Raw genomic sequence first — 23,120 nt, 5'->3', positions numbered from 1 at the left:
GTAAGTCAGTAGAGGTGATTTGCGATAATAGTACGTTTTATAACATTACAATACTATCACAGATTGTGATGATATAGCAATATTCCTGTCATTATTATTATGGAATTAAATTTATTTCTGATTAATTAATTCATCATTTGTATCATATTAGTAAAACACTTGAATATAACAACATTGATTCGTATATTCAAGTTGCACTCTTACTATCAGTCAGATCTTAAAATCATGAATCAGTCCATACAAGACATTATTTATTATCGTGGTGTGTTTTAGGCTTATAGTAACACAAACTCAATCTGATCTTACCATTATGATTTAATCTTTGCACTGTTATTGAACATATGGCTATGCTAGATTATTTACCGCGCTATTGTATATCCTAGTCAACTTGCAATGTAACCAAATCACCTAGAGATCAAACAAGCTTGCAAAGTCAAAGACTGACTTGAATGACTTAGACTAGACCTACGCGTATTTTAAGATAATGCACTGAATTTTGTTATCAATACCACATAAATTTACCGTATTATCTAATTGCTTCTTTTCGTTAATTATTTTTAAATAATCTCCATCTCAATTGTTGAATTTATTCATCTAAAATTAAATTATGATCATTTGTCCTTGGCGTAGCCTTGAGCTTCTTATTACATTCCACTGTTGTCCACAGCAGTAGAGTATTGGAAGTCCATAATGAACCCAATGGACAGTATTATATTTTAAACAAATTTATCACTAGTCTGCGCTTATATAAAATAATATGCCTAGATTTCTATATGTATAGTTACAGATCTTTTACACTGCAGTTGTAAATAATCTGAGCTACTATGTTATAGTAGGCAATCGTCTCTTTGCCGATCTACGATAATAATACATCATTTATAACGACTATTCACAAAATATCATTTAGGACATAAACTCTAGTTATAAGTTCTTTGATTCAAATGGAATAATAATTCACGCCTAATCTGCTAACAAGACTCATTAACATCGACTGCTTTTATTACCCCTAACTCTAGATTACTAAACTTTGGTTGACCGTGCAAATGGACCTATTGCCTGGTACAAGCAGGTCTTCATTGAATTCGATTATTTAATAATAAATATCTCGTGAAAGTCCTTAATATGCTTATTTAAACGATTTTTATTTTTAATTCGGACTATTCGCAATTAAATACGGTATAGCAATGCTAAACTAATCGTGCTGTGACTTGAAAAATCCCAAGAGTATTGAAGTACTACTTTAGTATAGCTGAAATCTACTATATCTTTATATAAATTTGCAAATAAATAATAATGGATGAAATAATATTGCCTGCGGTATCAAATGAAACATTATTGATGCGAATCAGTAGCATAGAAGGATCTACGAATATATTAACTGTAAGATACGACAAGAAGATTTGTCAAAGTGCTTTCGTTGCTACTGATTCACAAATCTTATCCTAAAATGTCTTGAAATTGAGGCTTGTAACTCTGAAATAGTCTATTTAAAATTCACTGTTTTGTTGAATAGCTAACATAAGCTCTTAAACATGATAGCGACTATATCACATTACATAAAAAGATACTGTATTATCATGCATTGTAAATTTGAGATGAATAAAAATACTCGAATGTTTAGCAATGTCTAATACATTTATTAAAGCTAATGCTTCTATGCATATTCTAAAATATATTTAGTAAAGTAAGTGATTTTTCAATGTGCTGGAATCACAGTAAAAGGCAATTGGTTGTTCACTACTTATACCAAACAAATTAAGGGAAGAGTGCCAATATTTATTCATCCTGAAACATTCAAAGCTTATGCGACTTAAATTGTAATAAAAGAAGTTTTATAATGTAGCTTAAATTCGGAGGGATGAAAATATAAAGGAGCAGGCTTGTCGACCATAATAAGTCAACTACCACTAAAGTACCAACTTAGTTACGTTGTTCTGGTCATAAAATTATTCTCGCTAACTCCTGTACTTTTCAATCTACATAAATTTCATTACCTTCATATGGTCATTACAGAGGCGTTATTAGAAGCATCTTTGTTGAGAAGTAATAGTCTTAATGTACTTGACTAAATTAATCTGAAAATTAATTATACTCACTCAGATAGAAATACCTTTAGATTACACTATCCTACATTTGACAAAATTTCTTGCCTACTTCAAAATTCTAATTATATTAAGTAGATTCTCTGCAACCCGTAGCAAAGAAATTAGCTAGTCATTGCCGTTATTACATCTACAATTTAATCCGGAATAGTCTGTCTAAAATCAGCAGTTGCAATATACAGTATATGACTGTTTCAGGTGTAAAGGAGCAAGGCATAAGTAATCTATTAGTTTAGTGTAGTAGTTCGCAACATAAGTTTGTGACAATGACATACTAATTAACTGATAAGACAGACTAAATCAACAAATTAGAAAATAAAATACAGAAATTGGGTCTATATTGCTTTCATGATATTATACTATAATTTCGATAATACCGTAATTCGTAAAAAGGCTAGATGGAATGTACGACAAAGTAAAATGATATGCATTTGCAGTTACAAGTCGTATAGCTGTAATCCCTTTGATAGTGCTGTTTTGTATTCACCTAAATTCTAGATATGCTGAATTTAGAAGCCGCAAACTGGTAAATGCTATGAATTGCTATTTAATATTTACGTTACAACCTTATAATTGTTACAGCATTACGGGCTGTATAATAATTGTGATGATTACTAATGTCATATCTTTTAAGTATAGAGTATTTACATTTATACAACTAGACTTCTAATTCTACTCCATAATTATAGATTATACTAACTTTACTAATAAATCTACTGTTTAAAATCATACAATTATATTGCTTTGTCAGTGCGAACGAAGCGCGCGCTGCATGCAACCTGATCTTTTTGAATTAATAAAAGAGGGTAGGAATTGGTAGTTAATTATACAATAATTCTGATTACTTGTCAAATTTCTTTCTCATAAACTAGCCGAAAGTAGTGCCGACCTATAATACGGTTGCTAGTATTAACACTAGATAGAGATACCTCAATCATTACCGGTATAATCACAAGATTGATTTTTATAAATTTTCATTTTGGCCTGGGAACTTGTTCTTAACTGATTGTGAAATAGTACGGTAATACGAAGCACTAAAAACTCGTTTACTTTCTTGTTAATGCACTTTACTCTATATCCTTAGGGTTTTGTTAAAGATAGATCAAATTATGAGTTAATACAAACCTACTATCGATACTCAACTAAGGCTTTGATATTGAGTTGGCATCTCTCAACAAAGTCTAAATCTTTGCCAGTAAAGCATTTCACGATATTGATTCTGCAATTGTAACAAAACCTGTTCTACTAATTGTAATTAAAGTATATTTCACATAAGCGATTTTAGAATAGCAAATTTTATTACTGGTTCTCTATCGATTGAGATCATACGGACGCAATAGCACAACAAACTCCGACGGACAAGAAAAACTTCCTAAAACGGCAGATCTTAGAAAAGAAGGACTAAGAATAACAATGACAGAAAAGCATGGCTGCTTAAATACGTTATCTAAGTTCTTGACAACATAACAGTAATGACAAACATAACTCAACACTTACAGAACTAAGATTTTGGTATTATCTTAAGTTATATCTAATTCACATTTACATAAGATGTTGACAATAATAGCTTATCTAGCAGCTTCACTACAGCGATACATTAGAGAGATGGACTGAAATTAATTCAAAAATATTTATATTTCATTCTAATAACTTGAAATTGTATTGATGTCAAACTTCCATTTTGGTATACTTTTTACAGTAACAGAAATCATTTGTTATATTATCGGTAAAGCTATCTTGATTATTATTTTAATAGCTAATTCTTGATGATCAAGGTTATTTATTAGCTAGATTGAGATATATTAGCTAGAAGGACACGATGATTACTTTATAGACTTAATATTTTAGAATGATATTTTCTTATGAAATTTCTTGAGATATTTCTGAAAGTTTCGTAACTTTGCAAAACTGTTTTTTGATAATGAGATTATGTAAGATGATTTAGAAGATGATAGGCTAGTAGTTTTATGATTTAAGAACCAATCAGAATTATGAAGCTTTAAAAAATCGAGCAATTCGAAAAAAATAGTAGCTTTTTACTCAGTTTGACTTTAAGATTTATACTCCAGTTCCATCTAGCGATCTATGGTTTGGCAGGTAAAATTTTGGATGTTAAGTGACCAATGGACATCTATTAGTCATCTCAGTAATAAAGCATGGCACACAATGTAGCACTTGAAGGAGTTAGATCTAAACATAATTAATTTTTTAAATTCAGATAATCCTAAATTTCTTAAGTTCTTGTGAAAGCTACTACTAAACTTTACCATAAGCATCTATACTACAGGCTTGAGTCAATCTATTTTAGCATTATCATATTCTATTTATTTAAAACAGATAACAATTGTTTCTAAGGTAAATTTAGTATAAAAATAAAATCTAATACTAATCATCGCTTCAACATTGCCAGTTTTAAAATCTAGACAGAACTAGATCAAATTTACATACCAGCAAAAATCGGATATCACTAGGCCAGTTAATTGATTACTAGAAAGAATCTACTATACCTATCATACAGCTCTGAAAAGAATACCTTAGAACTTACGCTGCTAGTTTTTAGAATCACTATTTATTTTAGACAGTTTTATAACCTTAAAAATGTCATTACCATAAGAATTTAAACTGATAAATAGGAGCTGGAAGGGATTTATGAATGCAGATAACTTAATACGTGCAACATCACGATTTATCTTACAAGGAAGTAGTTTGTACTTCGCCACCAAAGTATCCCGTATATCAAAGAAAAGTTAATACTTCCATCTTTCTAATCCTTCTAAAAATTATAATTTATGTAGATAATCTGTCATTGCTAAAGCACAGTTAATAATGTTAAATATTTATAGATCATTAAGATATATTATGCTCTCATAAGACATTTAGTTAATTTCCTTTCATTTTTAAGAGCATGTGCAATAAAAGCAAACACTGTATATACATTATTATTAAAGCTAAGAAGATTAGGTTAACCGAATTTCTGCAATCAGAAGTACCGGAAACCAGTCAGTTTGTAGCAACGATAAATACGCGTAAAACATAGCTGATGTGGGTAAATAATGAGAATAAGAGTGAGAGTACTAAGAGTTACATTTGGTGCGATAAAAATACGTAAATTATTGCATTTTCATAGCGGAAATCAAAATCAGTTGGCTGTTACAATTATAATAGAACGAATTTTCTAGATTAATGACTAAGATATAGCATAATAGACCTAAGGCGTGAAATAAACAAGTAAGAATAAGAAAAAAGTAAAAGAAATGCAAGGGCAGTAGGATTACTGCTAAATATCTTCAGCTCATTAGGAGCAATTTTGATAATTTAATTAACAAGTTTAGTTAATTTCGGAGCAAATCGATAGCTGGAACATTTGCGTGGCTGGCAAGTCATTTTATTCATCATATAGTTGTTTCAATTTTACCGTACATATTTGATATGAATCAAAGAATAGGAACATCGCAACATTTTTGAACTTTCATAATTGTAAAATTACTGAAGTGGAACAGTAGAGTATTCCAACCTCCAATTTGTCCTTAGTATTTATATTATATCAGCCGATGTAAAACTGAATGTGTTTTTAATTTAAAGCGCGTTCAATATCGAATAATATAAGTACGGTAGTTGTCGTACGCAATCGGCCTAGATCGATACATTTTACATTGATATCGAAAACGGCTTTCTATAATAATATTTTGGGTTGATTTACGAATTGTAGAGAGCTAAAGCATATTTCGTTAGTATAAATTTTTTCTGTTTCCTGTAAGTGTTTACGAAACATTATGAGCGGGCATTGGTAGTAGCAAGTGCAAGTTATAGTTAAAATGGCCGCATGACGATCAAATTTATGCTCCTTGCGGAAATTACGAAATGACGGTAGAAATATTACTTAAGCTTTATCTTTATTTAGGGACTATTGTAAACTTTGCTCGGTAACTGCTCAGAAATAATGATAAGAGTTAATAAATATTAAACGTTTCAATAACTGAAAAAATCTTAGCAATCTATGCCACCAATTATGATCTGGATAAATAAAATCTATAAGAATGGAAAAGCGGTTGCAATATCCAATCCTAAATTAATGACTATCACAAGCCTTAATTTATAAAGCGCCACGTAATCCAATACGATTAAAACCGAAATGACAACACAGCCTCCAGTTTAGAAACAATTACTTCGGATTTTGGTAATGAGAATAAAAATTGTGTAAGGAAGGGAGAATTAGGTAGACTGTACCGTTAACATTGTAAGTAGATTTAAGTATTAGTTAGATAGATACTTATATCTACTTATAAGGTTAATTAAAAACACTGATGAGATCACAAAACAATTTTACATCTAGATATAGAGAAGTAAGATTAAAAGGGACGGGTAACATGTTGTCAATTTGTGACAATAAAATCTCTGTCAACTATTAGTAGCCATTGTTATTTAACTGAAACTTTCTATCTGACGCAAGTTATTCAAATTTATGCTAATTTAATTGTATCTAAGCATTATAATTAATAGTAAGATGCATTTGCATCGAAACTAATATTTATTACAACAAACAATTTTAAATATAATTCAGCCTAAAAATTTCATAGTCAATTAAATCAAAAATTTTATTGAATTCTCATGGTGTGACAAACCACGAAAGATTTGATCACCGTAATCGTTTTCTTAAACTTTTAAGTTTCATCAATTCTACGATTTTGGTTATAGGAGTAGGTGTAAACGCTATCCTAATTTACGAAATTGTAGTAAACAATAATACAGTCACAGCAAGCAAACATTATTCGCAATACAATAGAATAAACCCCGATGGGAAAAAGGCAGCTGAAAAAGCAATTTAAGAAACATGATGAATAGAGATAATTATTTATTAGATATGTAATATAATGGGTCCATCGAGACAAAGACTGCGATTTCGAATAGCGTACAGTTTTACGTAATATCTTAGGCTGGTAATTGTAAGAGTAATAATGAATTATATTGACGATCGAAAATAAGCATAATTGGACGCTCTATAGAGCATTATTAACGAGTCGCCATGCAAATAACTTCTTTTGGTAATTGGCTGTTCACGATCGGGTTAATCCTTCAACGGTCGTTTAATTTTAAATATTGCTAGTATATTAAAATTTTTAGAATGGATTTGCCAGCTTTAGAAATAGAAAGTCAATGAGTAATTTTGATAAACCTGCATCATTATGGATACGAAATCTAAACCTTCGCCAAATTTCAACTCCGATAATTTCCTGTATACTTTTCGCAAAGAATCAAATCAACCAGTGATCAAGAACTCAACGAAGCCTACAAAGGGACAACATATAGAAACTGTGTATATTATTTTGCAAGATACGAATGATCGAAATGATGATTCATTTCAAAATAAGAAACATGATAAAACGCCGAATGATATCGGGAAACCTGAAATGGGTAAGTAAATTAGTCGTAGACCACATTTAAATCCTAAGAGGAACCCAGACAGAAGCAGCGTTAGTAAAGTAAAGCTTAGCAAATTAAGCCTTAAAGGTCATGACAGTTTTCTGGGTGTAATCTTTTGGCGCAAAATTTGACAAGCGGTAACCGGTAATGGATATTTAGTTTATTATTTACCCAAAAACCAGCGTAACGTACTGAAGCGACCAATCTTATACAAGATAGGAAGATAGATAAGAAAAAATGACTCTGCATATAGACAGTACAGTAAAATTTAATCCTGACTTTTCACGTATAAATGAAGTTTATCGAATCTTAAAGCATGTAATTTGTCAACAACTGTAGTTTGAAATTAAACTATTTGTGATAGTTACTCGACTGTTGATATCATAAGGCTCGTATGCAGCATGTCTAATTGATTCAAGTTGGATTAGTTCTCCTAAAATGGATTTATACGGTATTTAAAATTAAGTAAATCGAACAAAGAATTAATGATACTGGTTAAATTTTGCCATAAAATAAATTGATGTTCAGCATAGCAACAGTTAATTTTCTGTTCGTATTCAAGTATAATTGGCATTATAAAGAATTTAGCTACCAATAGCATTATAAGCAACAGATATTTTTAATTGTGCTGCATTTAAAGTTTTTTCAAGCGCCTGCGCTTTTAAAAACAGTGAAACTATGATATTTACTTTTAATGTTTCATCACTTGCAAATCTAATAGAAATGATAATGTACTAATATTGTCAGCAAATCACGTTATATTCATCCCAACTGCTGTTACAGATTAAGTAATCTAATAAAATTTAAACAATTGTCAAACTAACTTTAACATTTTTCAAAATTGTAAATTTCACATTTTAAACATGTAATTCTTTAACCTAAAGTTACTGCAACTCTAGAAATACAGGAAAGAAGCGATAATTGCCATCTTATGAAAGAAAATAACCTAAACGGTAACTGTATACTTACTTCCAACGGACTATTTTACTTAAAATTAAGCAATGAATTGATTTATTGGCTGGCCGTTAATGACGAGTCAATCACAGGATAACTTAAAACAGCTATTTATAAAAATATAAATTTATTAAATTTAGCAATTACTTACATGGCAATAAGACTTACAACGGAAATACTATATTTTTTAGGAACCAATTGGAAGTCAATTTTACCAAATTGCGATATTAACGAAATAATAAGTAAATTTTTGCTCAAATCTTTGTCGGACCCAGACATATTCAAGGAAGTAAAGAAATATATACAAAGCAATTTGTTGCTTTCTGCGAGAGAGAAAAGTCTCTCTTTGAATATTTCATCTCAAGAAAGAGATGAAAAACACATGGTGATGTTACTAAAATGCATGGCCCAGCTAAAGTTTTATGAATTGGCTTCTGCTTTATCTGCCAGTTCCCTAGAGAAGATCAAAGCTATCGGCCAACAATTGTACCGTTGCGCAACATCAAGACTTAAAGAACGACCAGAAGGTATAGCTGATAATTACTTATTGCTTACTATAATTTTATTCTGCAATCTATCAATTTTAGACCATTAGATGTAATAAATTATCTTTCTCTTGATATAGCCTGAATAAAAAGATTTAATCTTTCATACGTGTATATATATATAATTACCTCATTTATTACATTATAGTCATGACTCAATACCCATCTGAAAAATTTTTGTGTAAAGCCAATGAAAATAACATCATCAAAATGGAGTCCTTGCCTGGCTTTGAGCTAAAAATTCCTGTAGAATGTTTAGCGAGAGATACAGAAATTACTATAACCGTTTATTTTGCAGATCCACCGTACAACTATGGTATTCAAAATATTAAAGCAACACTGCTATCACCAATTATTAGAATTGAGCCTGATCGTTTAGAATTGATTAAGAACTCGCAATATCCGACTTTACAATTGCCTTTCTTTCATGGAATGGAATCGAAACCATCTAGTTTGATAGATGATGAAGAAAAAAACTTGATACAATTGTTTTCTGGCAAGAATCTGTATGCAAAATGGTCAACAGATGATGATATTGGAAATCCTTTAAAAAGGACAGAAAAAGCGTGTGTTTTCCAAATTGATCATTTTGCCTACTTTTGTGCTGGAATAAATCATTCTGAGCGGCCATCTAAGAACTTCAGTGCAAAAAGTCCACAATTTCTTAGTCTTCGCTTACAGCAGCAGATTGACTTCAGAGTGTTTCTATCGGTAACTGGCAAAGGCTCAGCTTTCATTGAAATTGTTATTACGCAAAAAGGTATTCCATATGAACCAAAGCGGTATAAATCTGTTAAGCAGCATGAATTATTTAATGATTTGGAAGATGTTACTTGCTTGAAGAACGGTTACTATCAAATTAAATTTCTCTCGAGCTATCTAATTCATAACTCAGTTGATTCAAAAGATAGCATCAAAGATATTTACATTAACTGGAATGCGAGAAATATTTATTCAGTCACATACCGATGTCAACTGTCTGATGATGAGCCAGCAGAACTTTGTCAAATAATCATACAATGTGAAGGGAAAAACGGGAAACCGACAGAAGTTATTTCAAGTTTTATATTTTTAGTAAGTTAAAATATTAATAGACCCTATCAGATAATCAATATTTCACCCATATTTTCCAACTTACATTTCATAAATCGTTTGTAAATTTCTGATTTATTTGATTTTAACAGCCAAATGGTGTAAATGAAGAGAACTTGAGAGAGTCGTTCGTCGAAGGTAATTTTATAATTAGCTTTGAACCATTAACAGATTAATTTGTTATTGGCGAAACATAAATTATTTCATCGTACATAGTTTACTAAACATTTACTTATTTTGTGCTATTGAGCGATAGAAATGATGTTCTAAGTCATTTGCTTACGAAGAATATTACTAATATTATCATTATGATGCGATTAAAGTTACTACAATGTATTAGTATTCGCATATTTTCATTAGAAAATATTATAAGCTATGATTCAATCAATTCGCATCAATTAACTTTTAAACATATTCTCAATATTAAAAGTCGCTTCCGTACATAATTCAGCGAACATAATTCTCAAAGTAATTTGTATGGACTGATCGATTATAGTTTTGTATTGAGATAAAGTAGTTGTGAGTAATCTAAACTTATAACAGAAATCGATTAGACTGCTAAAGATAAACTGTTTTGGTTAGGCATGAATACGCAGATATTGCAAGGATGATGATAAACCAAAGTCTCCGATCGTTGGTTTAGAATAAGCGTAAAATGGTTCAAATTTATGCCGAAATTTTGCACTTGGTATTTAACGGTTAGCGTGGTAAAGATAAAGCTATCTTCCACCTCTTGCAAGTTTCTAAGTGGACGGCAATAAAGTCTATGTCGCTTGAATATTTAATAATGCATCATTTACATTCTTCGTATCATCATAAAATCTTCAGTTTTGACTCACAAAAGTTGCTACATTTACGTTGCGTACGATTATAGTATTTCTAAAATCTGAGACTTTTTTAATTATAATATAAGTTACATAATTTTTTAAAACTCGAAAAACGTATAAGCTACGATGTCGGCTTTTAATTGCAATTTTCTTTTAAACAAGGTTAGTAGGATTAACGAGTTACGCTTAGAGCTAACTTCTTGTTACGCTTAACTATTAAGTACCACTATAATTACTCACCGTCTCTATGTAGAAAATTATATTCATTTGAAGATATCATGGATGATCAGAACCGCTTTTTCAAAATTATCTATATTTATATCTATATCTATTAAAATTATTTGGTTCGCTTTTTATCTGTGTGTTTGTGTGTCGGCAATCTCTCGCATCTGATTGGTTGGCTGTTTGAGTGTACACTGTACAGTATTTTATTATCAACAACGTATGGAACATACTATAAAAGTTGCAGTTTTTGAGCCCGGATATTTGTGTAGAGAATGCGTGCAAATACTCCGTACTTACTGTCAATCAATATAGTAGTAGTAGAATACAGTACATGCTGCTCAAAATATTGCAACGACCAGCATATGAACACATAGGTGAATGAATGTTGAATACGGATTTCTTTGCAAATTACCAAATACAGTTTGCAAAAATACGCTGTCAATATATTACAAAACGAAGGATTAGACTTCGCGTAGAGATGATGTCGTACTGGAACTTTATAAGGCATCTCATCTGTGTGCATGATATGTCTTGCAGGTTAGGCTACGTTCAAGTGTAACCGCAATTGTAAAATTTGATAGCTGAATGTGAACAAATAGTGAACCGCGAACTGTGTTCGCGGGCTTACCCTAGTTATTGTAGAAAATCATTATAGTCAGTATTAGACGTTCATCTTTATATGTTTAACTGATTTTATGTTTCAATATTTTGATATTTTTACAATCTTTGTAAAAGCGGTAAAAATAGCGTAATTAACGCAAATACTTAAGAACCTTTTTTCATTTTATTAAACAAATAAAACATAATCTGAGCATTTATCCACGCTATGAAATGAAATTCATCTACGAATATATTGGAGCAACATGCTATCGCTAGAAATTCAAACGCATAGGAAGTCAGAACGATGATAGGAATAAAGTAAAGTTTAATATGACCAGTTATTTCGATGTGATTCATGATGCAATGATTTTGTATCTCCAGTTATGGATAACCTAAACGCGTTAACTAATTCAGTAATTGCATCAAATAGACTCGGGACACAGTTAAAATTACTACTTATTGCGAGTTTGTAATTAGTTATTGCACAGTACGAACTACCGTGAAGAGTGAATGGCTAAATTTAGTGGTTAACATTTATATACGGACATAACTAATAATGACATACAGTAATAACTACGGTAGTTATTATTTTGTTACAATAAATTACGCTGCACTGTAGTAAGAGTTCTTATACGGTAACTAATGTTAATTGATTATAGTGTTATGTCTTGTAACGTTTATGATGAATATCCTGAAGATATTCAATTATAGGTGATACTATAAATAATTCTTTGTATGGATATTCTATAATCGAATTATGTAGAATCGCTCAGGACATGTCTAAGATCATAAATAATTTCTGTATTAATTAAGCTATTCAATATGAACCATATTTCGTGAACTATTATGAATCATACATGATAGCTGCTGCCAAAGAGTACTGTATTTAAGCTCAGCAGATAGTAGGATGAAAGGAGAGTCCTATAGTTGTTTAACATAGAAGCAAAGGCGTCTAAATTTTTTGTGAGATAATTAAGGGATACTGAATCCCGGAGACAATAATAATTTAAAAATTTTTACGTTATCTTTGCCTCGAAGCTGGTTTGTCAAGGTTATACTTATCATTAACGAATCCAACAACTTTAATTCTTGCTATTAGATACCCATATCTGCACGTAAATGGCTACCAGTACCCATATAGTATGGCTTGCTTATTTGCTGAATAAAATATGACAATCGGTAAATTGAGACTTCTTCAGTAATAGCCCAAGGTTCTTTATTGCAAAAAGAAGAACTTAATTTCAACAACATGCAAAAGATTATTCAATTATTCACATTTGCATGCTACTATACTTTTGATATATTTCAATTTCAAAACTAAACTTGCAATATTTTGTTTCCCTCATCGTTTCTTAACTTATTCATTTAAAGTCAATTCAACAGAGGATTTGCATAACACCTTATAAATATACAATGGCAATCTTTAATTGCAGTGTTATAATAATCTAAGGATATATTTTTGAAATAACACTCAAATACAATACTGAAAAGGAAATATTGCGGCAATTTTTAAAAAATATCAAACTGTATCTAACTCATATCGTATATTTTTGTTTAGGTTTTATTCGATGCCAATTAACTTCCTAGCGTTAATCCTACACGCTGTTGATAGCATCGCAGTAAATCATCGAAATTTTTGAAAATAAAATATTACTGTCACTATTATAATTTATTTGACTAGAAAAAGGTAACTTTGATGTCGTAACATTTTTTAATCACATAGCTTTTGTCTAGATTTGAATGATAAGACAACGATGTTAGACAATAAGTTATGGAATTTGCAAGTACAGAACAATTAGTGCGCTTCGTCGACTATTTATTAGGACTATGCCATTGAGATGTTAACTTTCAAGAATAATCCATGCAATAGCAATAGGTTAGACGTGATACAATGATGATCGGGGAAAAATTGGTTGTGAATCAATCTTTTGTCCGCCTATTAATCAAATGAATAGTCAAAATAATGAAGATAAATCATTTTTGCGAGTCGCCGGTTTCCGTACAACTGCTTGTATTACGAGTATGTAATAGCAGCGTATTTAGTTATGCTAGCTTATAGTATCGAAAGCGCAGTAGTAGAAGCTTACTGTTTACTGGGAAAGTTACGATAATTTTGTAAACTAAACGATGTCAATTGAATGAAATGGATTGGATAGCACTATGATATGGATAAACTTTCAATGATTACGATAAAATGGAATTAACTATGAATCAGTCAGCCTCAGAAAAGATAATTCTGATAAAATCGATGCGGCAAAATGGTCAATTATATTACAACGCAAGGGACTATCTAGCAGCCAAATCTTTTTTAGAACAAGGATTACAATTAACTAAATCAGCAGAGGAGAATCAAAGATCAGCAGAATTTACTCTGATTAAAAAAGATCTGCTTCTTTTTATAGCAACAGTTTGTATCATTATAGGAGACTACCAGAAAGCAACAGATTGTATTCAGGAGGTCAAAGAAATTAGCGAGAAAGAGGGCGATGGAGTTTTTCTGGCCCGATGCCATGATAGGGAAGCAGAAATAAAGAAAGCTTTCCGGGAATACGATAGAGCATTAGCATTAGCTAATAAATCGCTACAAATAAAATGTAGTATACTTTGTCCTAGGAATAGCCTCGATGTTGCTGATTCTTATACTCTGATTGGATACATTCATTATGATAAAGAAGAGTACAGTAAAGCTCTTGCTGCTCATCATGCAGCTTTAGATATAAGACTTAAGGCCCGAAAGGAAGACAGTCGTAAAGTAGCAAAGTCGCTTGAAAATCTTGGTAAAATCTACTTTAAGGTATTAAAGTATGATGACGCCATGGAGATGTGCCAAAGTTCAGTCAAGATATTATTGGCATCAACTGATCATAATTACTATGATATAATTGATGTTTATAACTGCATAGCAGATATCCATATTTGCCGTTTGAAATATAATCTAGCTATTGAAACGTATCAGAAAATTTTGAAGAACTATACGTCAACCTTAGGCGATAGTCATCCTATCGTACAATGCTACATGCGCAAAATAGCAAAATTTTTTCATGAATTTGGCCGTAATATCGATATCCAGCTAACCAGTAATCAAATATTATTGGAGACCCAAGATTTGCAACAAAAAGATATCGCTATCGTTGACGATTTAGCTTTGGAAGGTGGAGAAAAAGTGTCGGCGAATCCTATAGCAGGTAAATTTTTTAATTCGACGCCATGTAATAATTTTCATAGATAATGTTGATCTACTGATAATAAAAACACTATAACGTAAAGAAACTACCATAACTTATTTCTTACGATCTTGAAAGCATGGAAATGTTATTAAAATGTAATGCTTTAGATTTGAGTGATTATCCAAACAAGCAAAACAACCGTAACTTTCGAGACGACTTAGATTCTTATTATCTGCTGCTTGGGCGTATTCCAATTTATACGATTACTTGTCGCGATTTAGTATCTAGTTGACAATATTTTGTGCTATTGTACTATATGGAATACTAATTTTGGTAGCGAACTATCCAAATTAATAAACGATAATATTGCCATTTTGATCAATTTCAACAGAGGAGACAGATACTCCGCAAACAACTTATAATTGCCAAGCAAAGGAATATTCTTGCGTTACTTTGAAGGGATTACCAGAAGTAAAACTTACAATTCCTAAAAACTGTTTACTTAGTGACACATTAGTGACAATTAAAGCTTCCCACACTGATCCTCCGTTCATTTTATCGTCTAATCGATTGAAATTAAAGTTTGTGTCACCAGTTATTCTAATTGAGCCAAGCGGTTTGCAGCTTAATACACCTGACAATCAATTACCAACATTACAACTACCCGTTGTAAAGGAAAATATTTCGGACGGGAAACATGCAGAAGACGAACAAGTTGTCTGTTTATTTTATCAAAATGGTGAGACTTTGGAATGGAAGAAGGATGAAAGCAACAGAAGTCATGATTGGATTAAGCGCGGTGAAGATAGAAGTGCAATTTTCCATATAAGCCAATTTACAGCTTTCGGTGCTGTAGCCTCTCCTTCTCAGGCGTCAGCTCTTACTTTACAAGCCTATTTCGTAAGAACTGATACACCAATTTTTTTTTTGTGGCTTAAAATCGCTCTCAAAGGGCATGAAATTTCACCCGATGAAAAGCGGTATAAAAATTGGACGTTTGAAAAACTGGTCACTGACGTGGATGAAGAATTTAAACTTCCTAATGGAAGTTATCGGCTTAAGTTTACATCTGACTATTTAGATCATTCTCCCCTGACAGGTGATTCTAATGTTGGGCACTTCACATGGGATAATAGCTGCCTAGAGAGTCGCTTCGTTAGGTTCCGATGCCAAATATTGGAATCAGAGTTTAAGCCACCAGAATTATGTAAAGTAACTCTGATGGATACCGATAAAGAAATTGTGTCTAGTTATCTAATTCAAGTAAGTCATGATACGAGTATAGCCCTTACTGCTTATAAATCCTTGGCAATCGCTATCATTTTTTTTAATTTTCACTCGTACCAATAACTTATCAATCTATTAAATAGATAAAATAAAATTTTACAGCATTCGTAGACTGTACTATAGCAATATTGAAAGTGGAAAATTTTTGTTGATAATTTCTGATGAGATCAAATACTTTCCAGCGATAGTAAATACTGTATACGATGGTTTTTTACTAGTTTACCTTTAAATAAAATAGAAGAAAATAATATTGTTCTTATATACCATAGCAATACAAATAGTCGCTCCTTTATATTAGTCTGCTATAAATCGCCTTTGAAAGCAGAAAATTGTAGCTATGAACCTGTTATCATTAATAATAATGACGACTTCCTATCGCTATTAAATTATATTGAACCACTAGACTGTCTTTGCATAACTGATCCAAACTTTGTTACGTAGTCCGACAGTTTATTTTGAAGTTACAACAGCATTAGTTTATCATTAAGTAGATAGTATCATATAACTATGCATAATATCATAGTAAACGTTATTGTTAACAAATACCACTGCATGTTCTTTAATGAGTATGACAAAACTTTTTATCTACGAGAATCACTTGGTGACATACGCGTATTATTATATCGAAAAATAATGCTTTAATGTTAAAAGTGGCAAATGTGCTAATTGACTGAATAAATCATTTATCCTTTCTTAATGTATCAATTATAGAATAAACGCTAACAATATGATGAAGGTAAAGGCATAAGGCTAACCGGTAAGGCAACTTAAATTGGATTTATGTGCTGTTGAGTTATTACTAATTAACTTTATGCTGTCATAGCTATTTTAATTTATGCTTTTTGCTCTGTAGCTTATAGTAGCTAACATGTAACAAGCGATGACAATTGATAAAACCATAATTTACGACATTATGAGTTTTGTAACATAAAAATATAAGTACTAAATTAGAGTTTTCTTCATTAGCGTGAAGTCAATACTGTGTTCTATTATGAACATCAATTATTTGTGCCTCTGCAAGTACAAAACAAGGGCAATAAGATTATTGGCTGCATTCCATAAATACATAATCGTCGATAATTTATTATCGTAATAATAGCATCTTAACTAAGTCAATGGCTTACAATGCCAAAAATAGAGCTTCATTTTGATAATTGTTTCCTTTATTTCTTGATCTTACCGATTATATTAATTCCGGGAAAGTGCGTAATTGTGTACCTGTCACAACATTGAGTGCTACCTAATTGATTTTCCCACGGTATAACCTTCGATGATTGGTGGAATTACTACATGATTTGACATATTATGGAGGCTGAAACTCCAACCAACAGTTACCTTGGACCTATTTTTAGATTTACGTATATATTTGACACTCTAGCTGAAATGATATACAGTAAATCGTAGTACTGTACAGTATACTAACTCACTATGATTAAAAGTCAAATAGAGTAGAAATATAACGTATTACACCAATGAAATTGCTAATCAAAGTTCAGCATAGGTAATTCTGAAATACTTACGATATTTCACGCCAATTAATCCATTTTTAATGTACACTATACAATTATGTCCTGTTTTATTTAATCGATTTGTCATTAACAATCACGAATTGATCAGAGCTCTCTTCTTCATTATACGTATATTAGTAGCTGTAGATATTAATTTTCCTTGATGTCAGACATTAACGTACTTACTATCATGTTTAGTTCTACTATTTCTTCTTTTGCTTTACATAATTTGGGAGGGAACACGAACTGCAGGTAATCATCATGCGTATTGAATAAGTATAGTAATATAACCCGTCTTTGAGTTTTATTGCATAATTGACAAAATGGTCTATCAATGTAAAGTATTGTAATAGATAGCATTCTTTGGTTCATACGCTTATCATGAAATAATACTATCGAAGATATGAACCACCCCTAAAATATTATTATCAGTAGTGTATTACCCAAATTTCCTAATAGTTTAAAATTTCTATTTCAAGATTCTATCAATTATTGTTATGCCAAAACGGATTAAGTATTTTAATGCTATTCCTTTTCGCACTAAGAATTGTAGAGAATCTATCTTGTTGGAGTTGGATTTCTTAATCGCATTCTTTTCACATATTTCATTAGGAACGACCCACTATTTTTGATTAATTTCAAATCCAATATAATGCACTAAAGAGCTACGCATGCTTTGTAAGACAATACATAATCATTTTCCTTCATCAGCAATGATTCATCAGCTAATTTGTGAATAATAATCATCTGAGTCTTTGTCTTTATTAATCAGTAATAAATAGGCTTGCTGTTACTTTTATTGAAAAGTATGGGCAGTATAGACAGCAAAGAACTCTTTTTCAGTTACGGCATATTTATTCATAGACATTTAGCTTCTAAAGTATTCTTTATAGATATAATTACCGCCAATATCAATGATAATTACTGTGATGATCAACTGTTAGTCAACAACAGCATACATTCCACGGTTCTGTTTCTTATATTTTATGTATTTGGCCTAGCATGATAAATCGTTAGATTTTATTCCAAATTGTCTCGTAAAATTATTTTAGAGCGGATTTTGCGATTGAAAAGTAGGCTGTATAGCAGTTTATCATAATGTAAATTTCTAAGGCATTTTACATTACTTCGATGGGCTTTTTGTAAATAATAAAATTTATTGACAAGTATGTAACATCATGCGACACTTCATAATGAATAGTGACTTACTTTTCAGTTAATTTATTTATAAGTAAAATTATGAAGTAATGATTTATTTTCCAGTTAAGGCTACTGTACTTTTTTTCTATACACCAGGTGCTATATGTTAATCGGGATAAACAACTATAATACAGACACATACCCAAAAACGTCATCGATTTATCAATTCTTATCGTCAATTTCTAATTTATAGCTGCTTTTAAAAGTCGTTTGTATCGTTTATATGCGAATAATTAATCAGCCTTAACTATTTCATTGCCGCAAACTAATCATAGCACCAGAAACAACAGTTTTTACAACTTGTTATACTGCATTATAATCGATTACTAAATTGTATAGTTTTGTAGAATTAGCACCAACACACTAGCAAAATTAGGATATATAAATAATTACAACTTTAGACAGATCGAAAATCATGACTTGATTATGAATAAGAAAGGTCTAAATTTCAGTAATATTTTATCATGTCACATGATTGAACCTTCCCGAATTACATAATTTTTGTATGATACACGCATCTGTACACCATCTGTCTTACTGAACAAATTAGATTAAATTTTTTAGATGAATTCTTTACATACCGGTAACTATTATTTTCGTATTAGAAACTATAAATTGCGAATGTAACCAATCGTGATAGAAATAGTGAAGCATAACTTTACTCCAAAATTAATAGAAGATATTTTATATCAAATAAAGTAATCTTTACCGATAGAACTAAATTGGAATACCATGACATACTTACTAGTTTCTTAAGTGAAGTTGATCTTATTGTGACTTTGTATCATTAACAGATTGGCAAATCTAGAAATGATAAATTAACGAAACAGACCACAGTTAAATCACTTTAACGCCATTCAATTACAAAACGTGCAACAACTATAGGAAAGGAAAGGAATTGTATTCATTTCAAAAATTACTTGCAAGACTTAAATACAGGTATTATTATTGATTTATTCTATTGTTACTCATTAATTCCGAATAAAATTACACACTATCAGCTATCTCATTATTTTTATTAATTTACAATAATTGAATACTAACAATTTTATTAACGGCTGACAACTATCAATTAAATATGTAATGATATGGAAAAAAAATTGATGATATTTCATTATTTAGATTGAATACGCATGTATTCAAGAATTTGATCCCAATATTAAGATAATAAAGCCTAGACAAACAATATAAGAGCTTTTAGGTTATTTCAATAAATGACTGATTAAAGCTATTATAATAGATTATTATAGCTTTGATTTATTTTTATTCTATTTCTAGTTATTCTACTTAACCTTTTTGATAAAGTGAATGGAGGTTTGGAACGGTTCCAAAGGAATTTCTGCAAATTTTTCTTTCCAACTCAATATTCTTCCCCTAAATTCTTGGCAATTTTAACCTAATGAAAAAGTATACAAAACACTTTATCTAACGTATATTATGCACTTAAATTCGATTAACACTATAACGATAAAATAACTATCAAATTGTCCATCAGTTTTAGCATGCAACGCAAAGCGTGTTACAAAATTTCCGATTGGATATGTATAATTATTATAGAAGCTTATTGAATTCTCTCTCATTCTCTATTCTGATATAAAACGTAGTAGATAAATCAACTGAATCATTACTATGAAATAGCCTGTGTAATATTATCTTCTTTAAGTAGCGTAAAGTATTTTAAGGTAGACGATGATAGAAGGTATAAAGGATTTTATTGAGATACAAGTTACAGGCTAACAATGATATGGTTGTTATAGGTAAGGTATTTGAGATAGCAGGAATGTAGGAACTGACTAACGAGTTAGCGTACAAGGGTATTTATAGGTTTTAGATGGGATTGAGATAATGTCTTTATATGTATAGCATGTCGTCTATATGTGGTCATGATGTCGTACATTATGAATGTAATACAATACAGTACTTAAACGGTATATGATAAGTATTCGTATGTTAGGATATTACTATACTAGGCATCTTCTATATAAGATCATAATGTTACAGCCTGCAATAACTAATTAATGATCTCTTAGAAGCATTATTAATGGCTATTGCTTAAATAATAATACTTCAAATCTTAGAAATATTAAATTAAGTTAGTCAAATTATGACACCACATATTGCATACAGTAATCTACGGTACTATGTTTTTGTAGTGCAGCCCCAAATATAGCTTGCATTGTGATTGTAAGACCGTACAAGAGTAGTAGTACTCCTACGTTAGATTGTATGATTTTGAAGATATCTATTTGTAGAAGAGGTTTACAATGCGTATTGTCTTCATGTTATTGAGATGTTCACATTAAGATTTTATGATATGAATAGATAAGACTAATTATGTTAGTACTGGGAAAGTTGCATTGTGGCGCTTTAATTAGACGCGTGAATAATGAATAGCTTGCGAGATGATGAACTGTTATCTTGCGACTTAATTTATCAAGATATGATTGTAAGGTGTAAAATTCATTCTGTCATAAAGGATATACAAACCGCGAGCTTTCGCTGTAAATTATAGTCCTATTGAAGCTAGATAGTTCTTAGTAGTTGTAAGATGAACCTGATCTATGGAATAAAGTGAGTTTACTAGAGACTGAAGTTTTTTTTATTAATAAGAAGATCACTTATTACAGTTCTTCTTTTGAATCGGCCCAAATAATGAGCTAAAAAATCAAGTTGGTTGGTCACACGATAAACAAGCCCAAGTATAATATACTAAATTAATAGATAAATTCTTCAGATTTACGTGAATTTTGTATGTCTGTTTCAAAATTTGCTGCTGTGTATGAACAAGCTCTTCGATGCACTTTTCTAGCTCTGTTCGACGTAAGTTGGTGATAATTTTAGATTAGCTCAAAAAGGATTTACTTGACTAGACATTAATTCAGATACATTTCACAATTTCTTATTATTAATTCATGCGTAATTTAATTTCTTTTAGAAAACACAGTAATCATAAAATATTAAGTATTATACGTAAGTCAAATTGAAGACAAAAATGTAATTTTCTGTTATTTCCCTCCTTAAATTGCAATATTTTATCTATTGTGATAAATTTTAGATAAATTTTTCAATTTCTTGACAAGGCACAACTCTCATTTCGTAATTTAAAAATTAGAATATTTAAAATAATTATTCACTACATACTGCATGATTAAATTCCTATGATATGTGATAATCTAGAAGTTTCCACAAACGGTCATATGAACGCTTTAAATTATCAATGATCTTGTTCTGCCTTTGTAAAAGCAGATTAGAACATGAAAATATTTTGATTGTTACCGTACCTACATTCAAAGCACTGCAATAAAGGTGATAAAAAATATAGCATCTAAATTTCCTGCATTATTTGATTCTGTTTAACTATTTTTGTTTAGTACAGTAAATATCAACAAGGTACAAATCAAGTAGTCGGATGATATGCAAATACATAAACAAAATTTAAATGATATTTAATTGTGACTGTAGCTATTTTTACTTCCAAAATTACTTTAAAATCTTCTAAAGTTATGAAATTTTGAAGCATTCATTTTCAAAAACGCATAAAGTATATAAGCGTCAAGTTGAACGACAATATAATACCAATATTTGCTATAATTTTACTTAAATTACTGCACATTTTGAAATTTCAAGAAATTATCTCAATGCTTATTTATTAGTGTACTTTCTATGATTGTTTCATGAAATTCATCAGAGAATGACATGGGCACTATGCATCATCAGCAAGGCTAAGAACCCAAAATTTCAATGCTGTAAATCAGTCCTTCAATAAACTCAGGTTATGTGATATAAGAGTATAGCAACGTTACATTGCAATAATATTGCTTTTTGAGCAATGAAACAATATGAACGAAGTATGATGATGTGACCATAATAAGGATTCAGCATTATTTGTGAAACTGTTTAACATAAGAATTGTCAAGTTTTTTACCATAATTTCTATGTTGTTTACTTTTCGATAAACTAACTAAAAGTATCTACAGAACGATACATTAAATTTTGATGCCCCATGATAACTTAAATTGCTTCCTATCCACTAAATATTTACATTTAGAAGTGGCCAAATGTAAATAAATCTAGCTCAATTTTTAACAATTTTAATATCTTTACAGATCTGTCTGAAAAAAGAACTAGTTTCTCTACTTTATTTCCAGTGAGCAACTCTTTAAAATTTCATCTGTTTTTCTAATATGCGCGT

At 30.6% G+C, this 23,120-nt stretch overlaps 2 protein-coding genes across 2 annotated transcripts; both read left to right on the top strand.

Moving 5' to 3' along the window:
- Positions 1–7,285: 7,285 nt before the first annotated feature.
- On the top strand, positions 7,286–10,290 carry TRIADDRAFT_52779 (uncharacterized protein; the record flags this gene model as incomplete). Its single annotated transcript, XM_002109063.1, has 5 exons — positions 7,286–7,514; positions 8,408–8,476; positions 8,669–9,004; positions 9,171–10,096; positions 10,207–10,290. The coding sequence occupies 5 exons, from the start codon at positions 7,286–7,288 to the stop codon at positions 10,288–10,290; spliced, it is 1,644 nt and encodes a 547-aa protein (XP_002109099.1).
- Positions 10,291–13,960: 3,670 nt separating this feature from the next.
- Positions 13,961–16,283, top strand: TRIADDRAFT_52778 (uncharacterized protein; the record flags this gene model as incomplete). The annotated part of the gene is made up of 2 exons (XM_002109062.1): positions 13,961–14,951; positions 15,325–16,283. The coding sequence occupies 2 exons, from the start codon at positions 13,961–13,963 to the stop codon at positions 16,281–16,283; spliced, it is 1,950 nt and encodes a 649-aa protein (XP_002109098.1).
- Between the last annotated feature and the right edge of the window lie 6,837 nt (positions 16,284–23,120).

Source organism: Trichoplax adhaerens, genomic scaffold (assembly GCF_000150275.1).
Source record: "Trichoplax adhaerens TRIADscaffold_1 genomic scaffold, whole genome shotgun sequence".
In the NCBI taxonomy this organism is placed as follows: domain Eukaryota; kingdom Metazoa; phylum Placozoa; class Uniplacotomia; order Trichoplacea; family Trichoplacidae; genus Trichoplax; species Trichoplax adhaerens.
The sequence above is the reverse complement of the archived record's forward strand: the minus strand, read 5'-3'. Positions and strand labels throughout refer to the sequence as shown.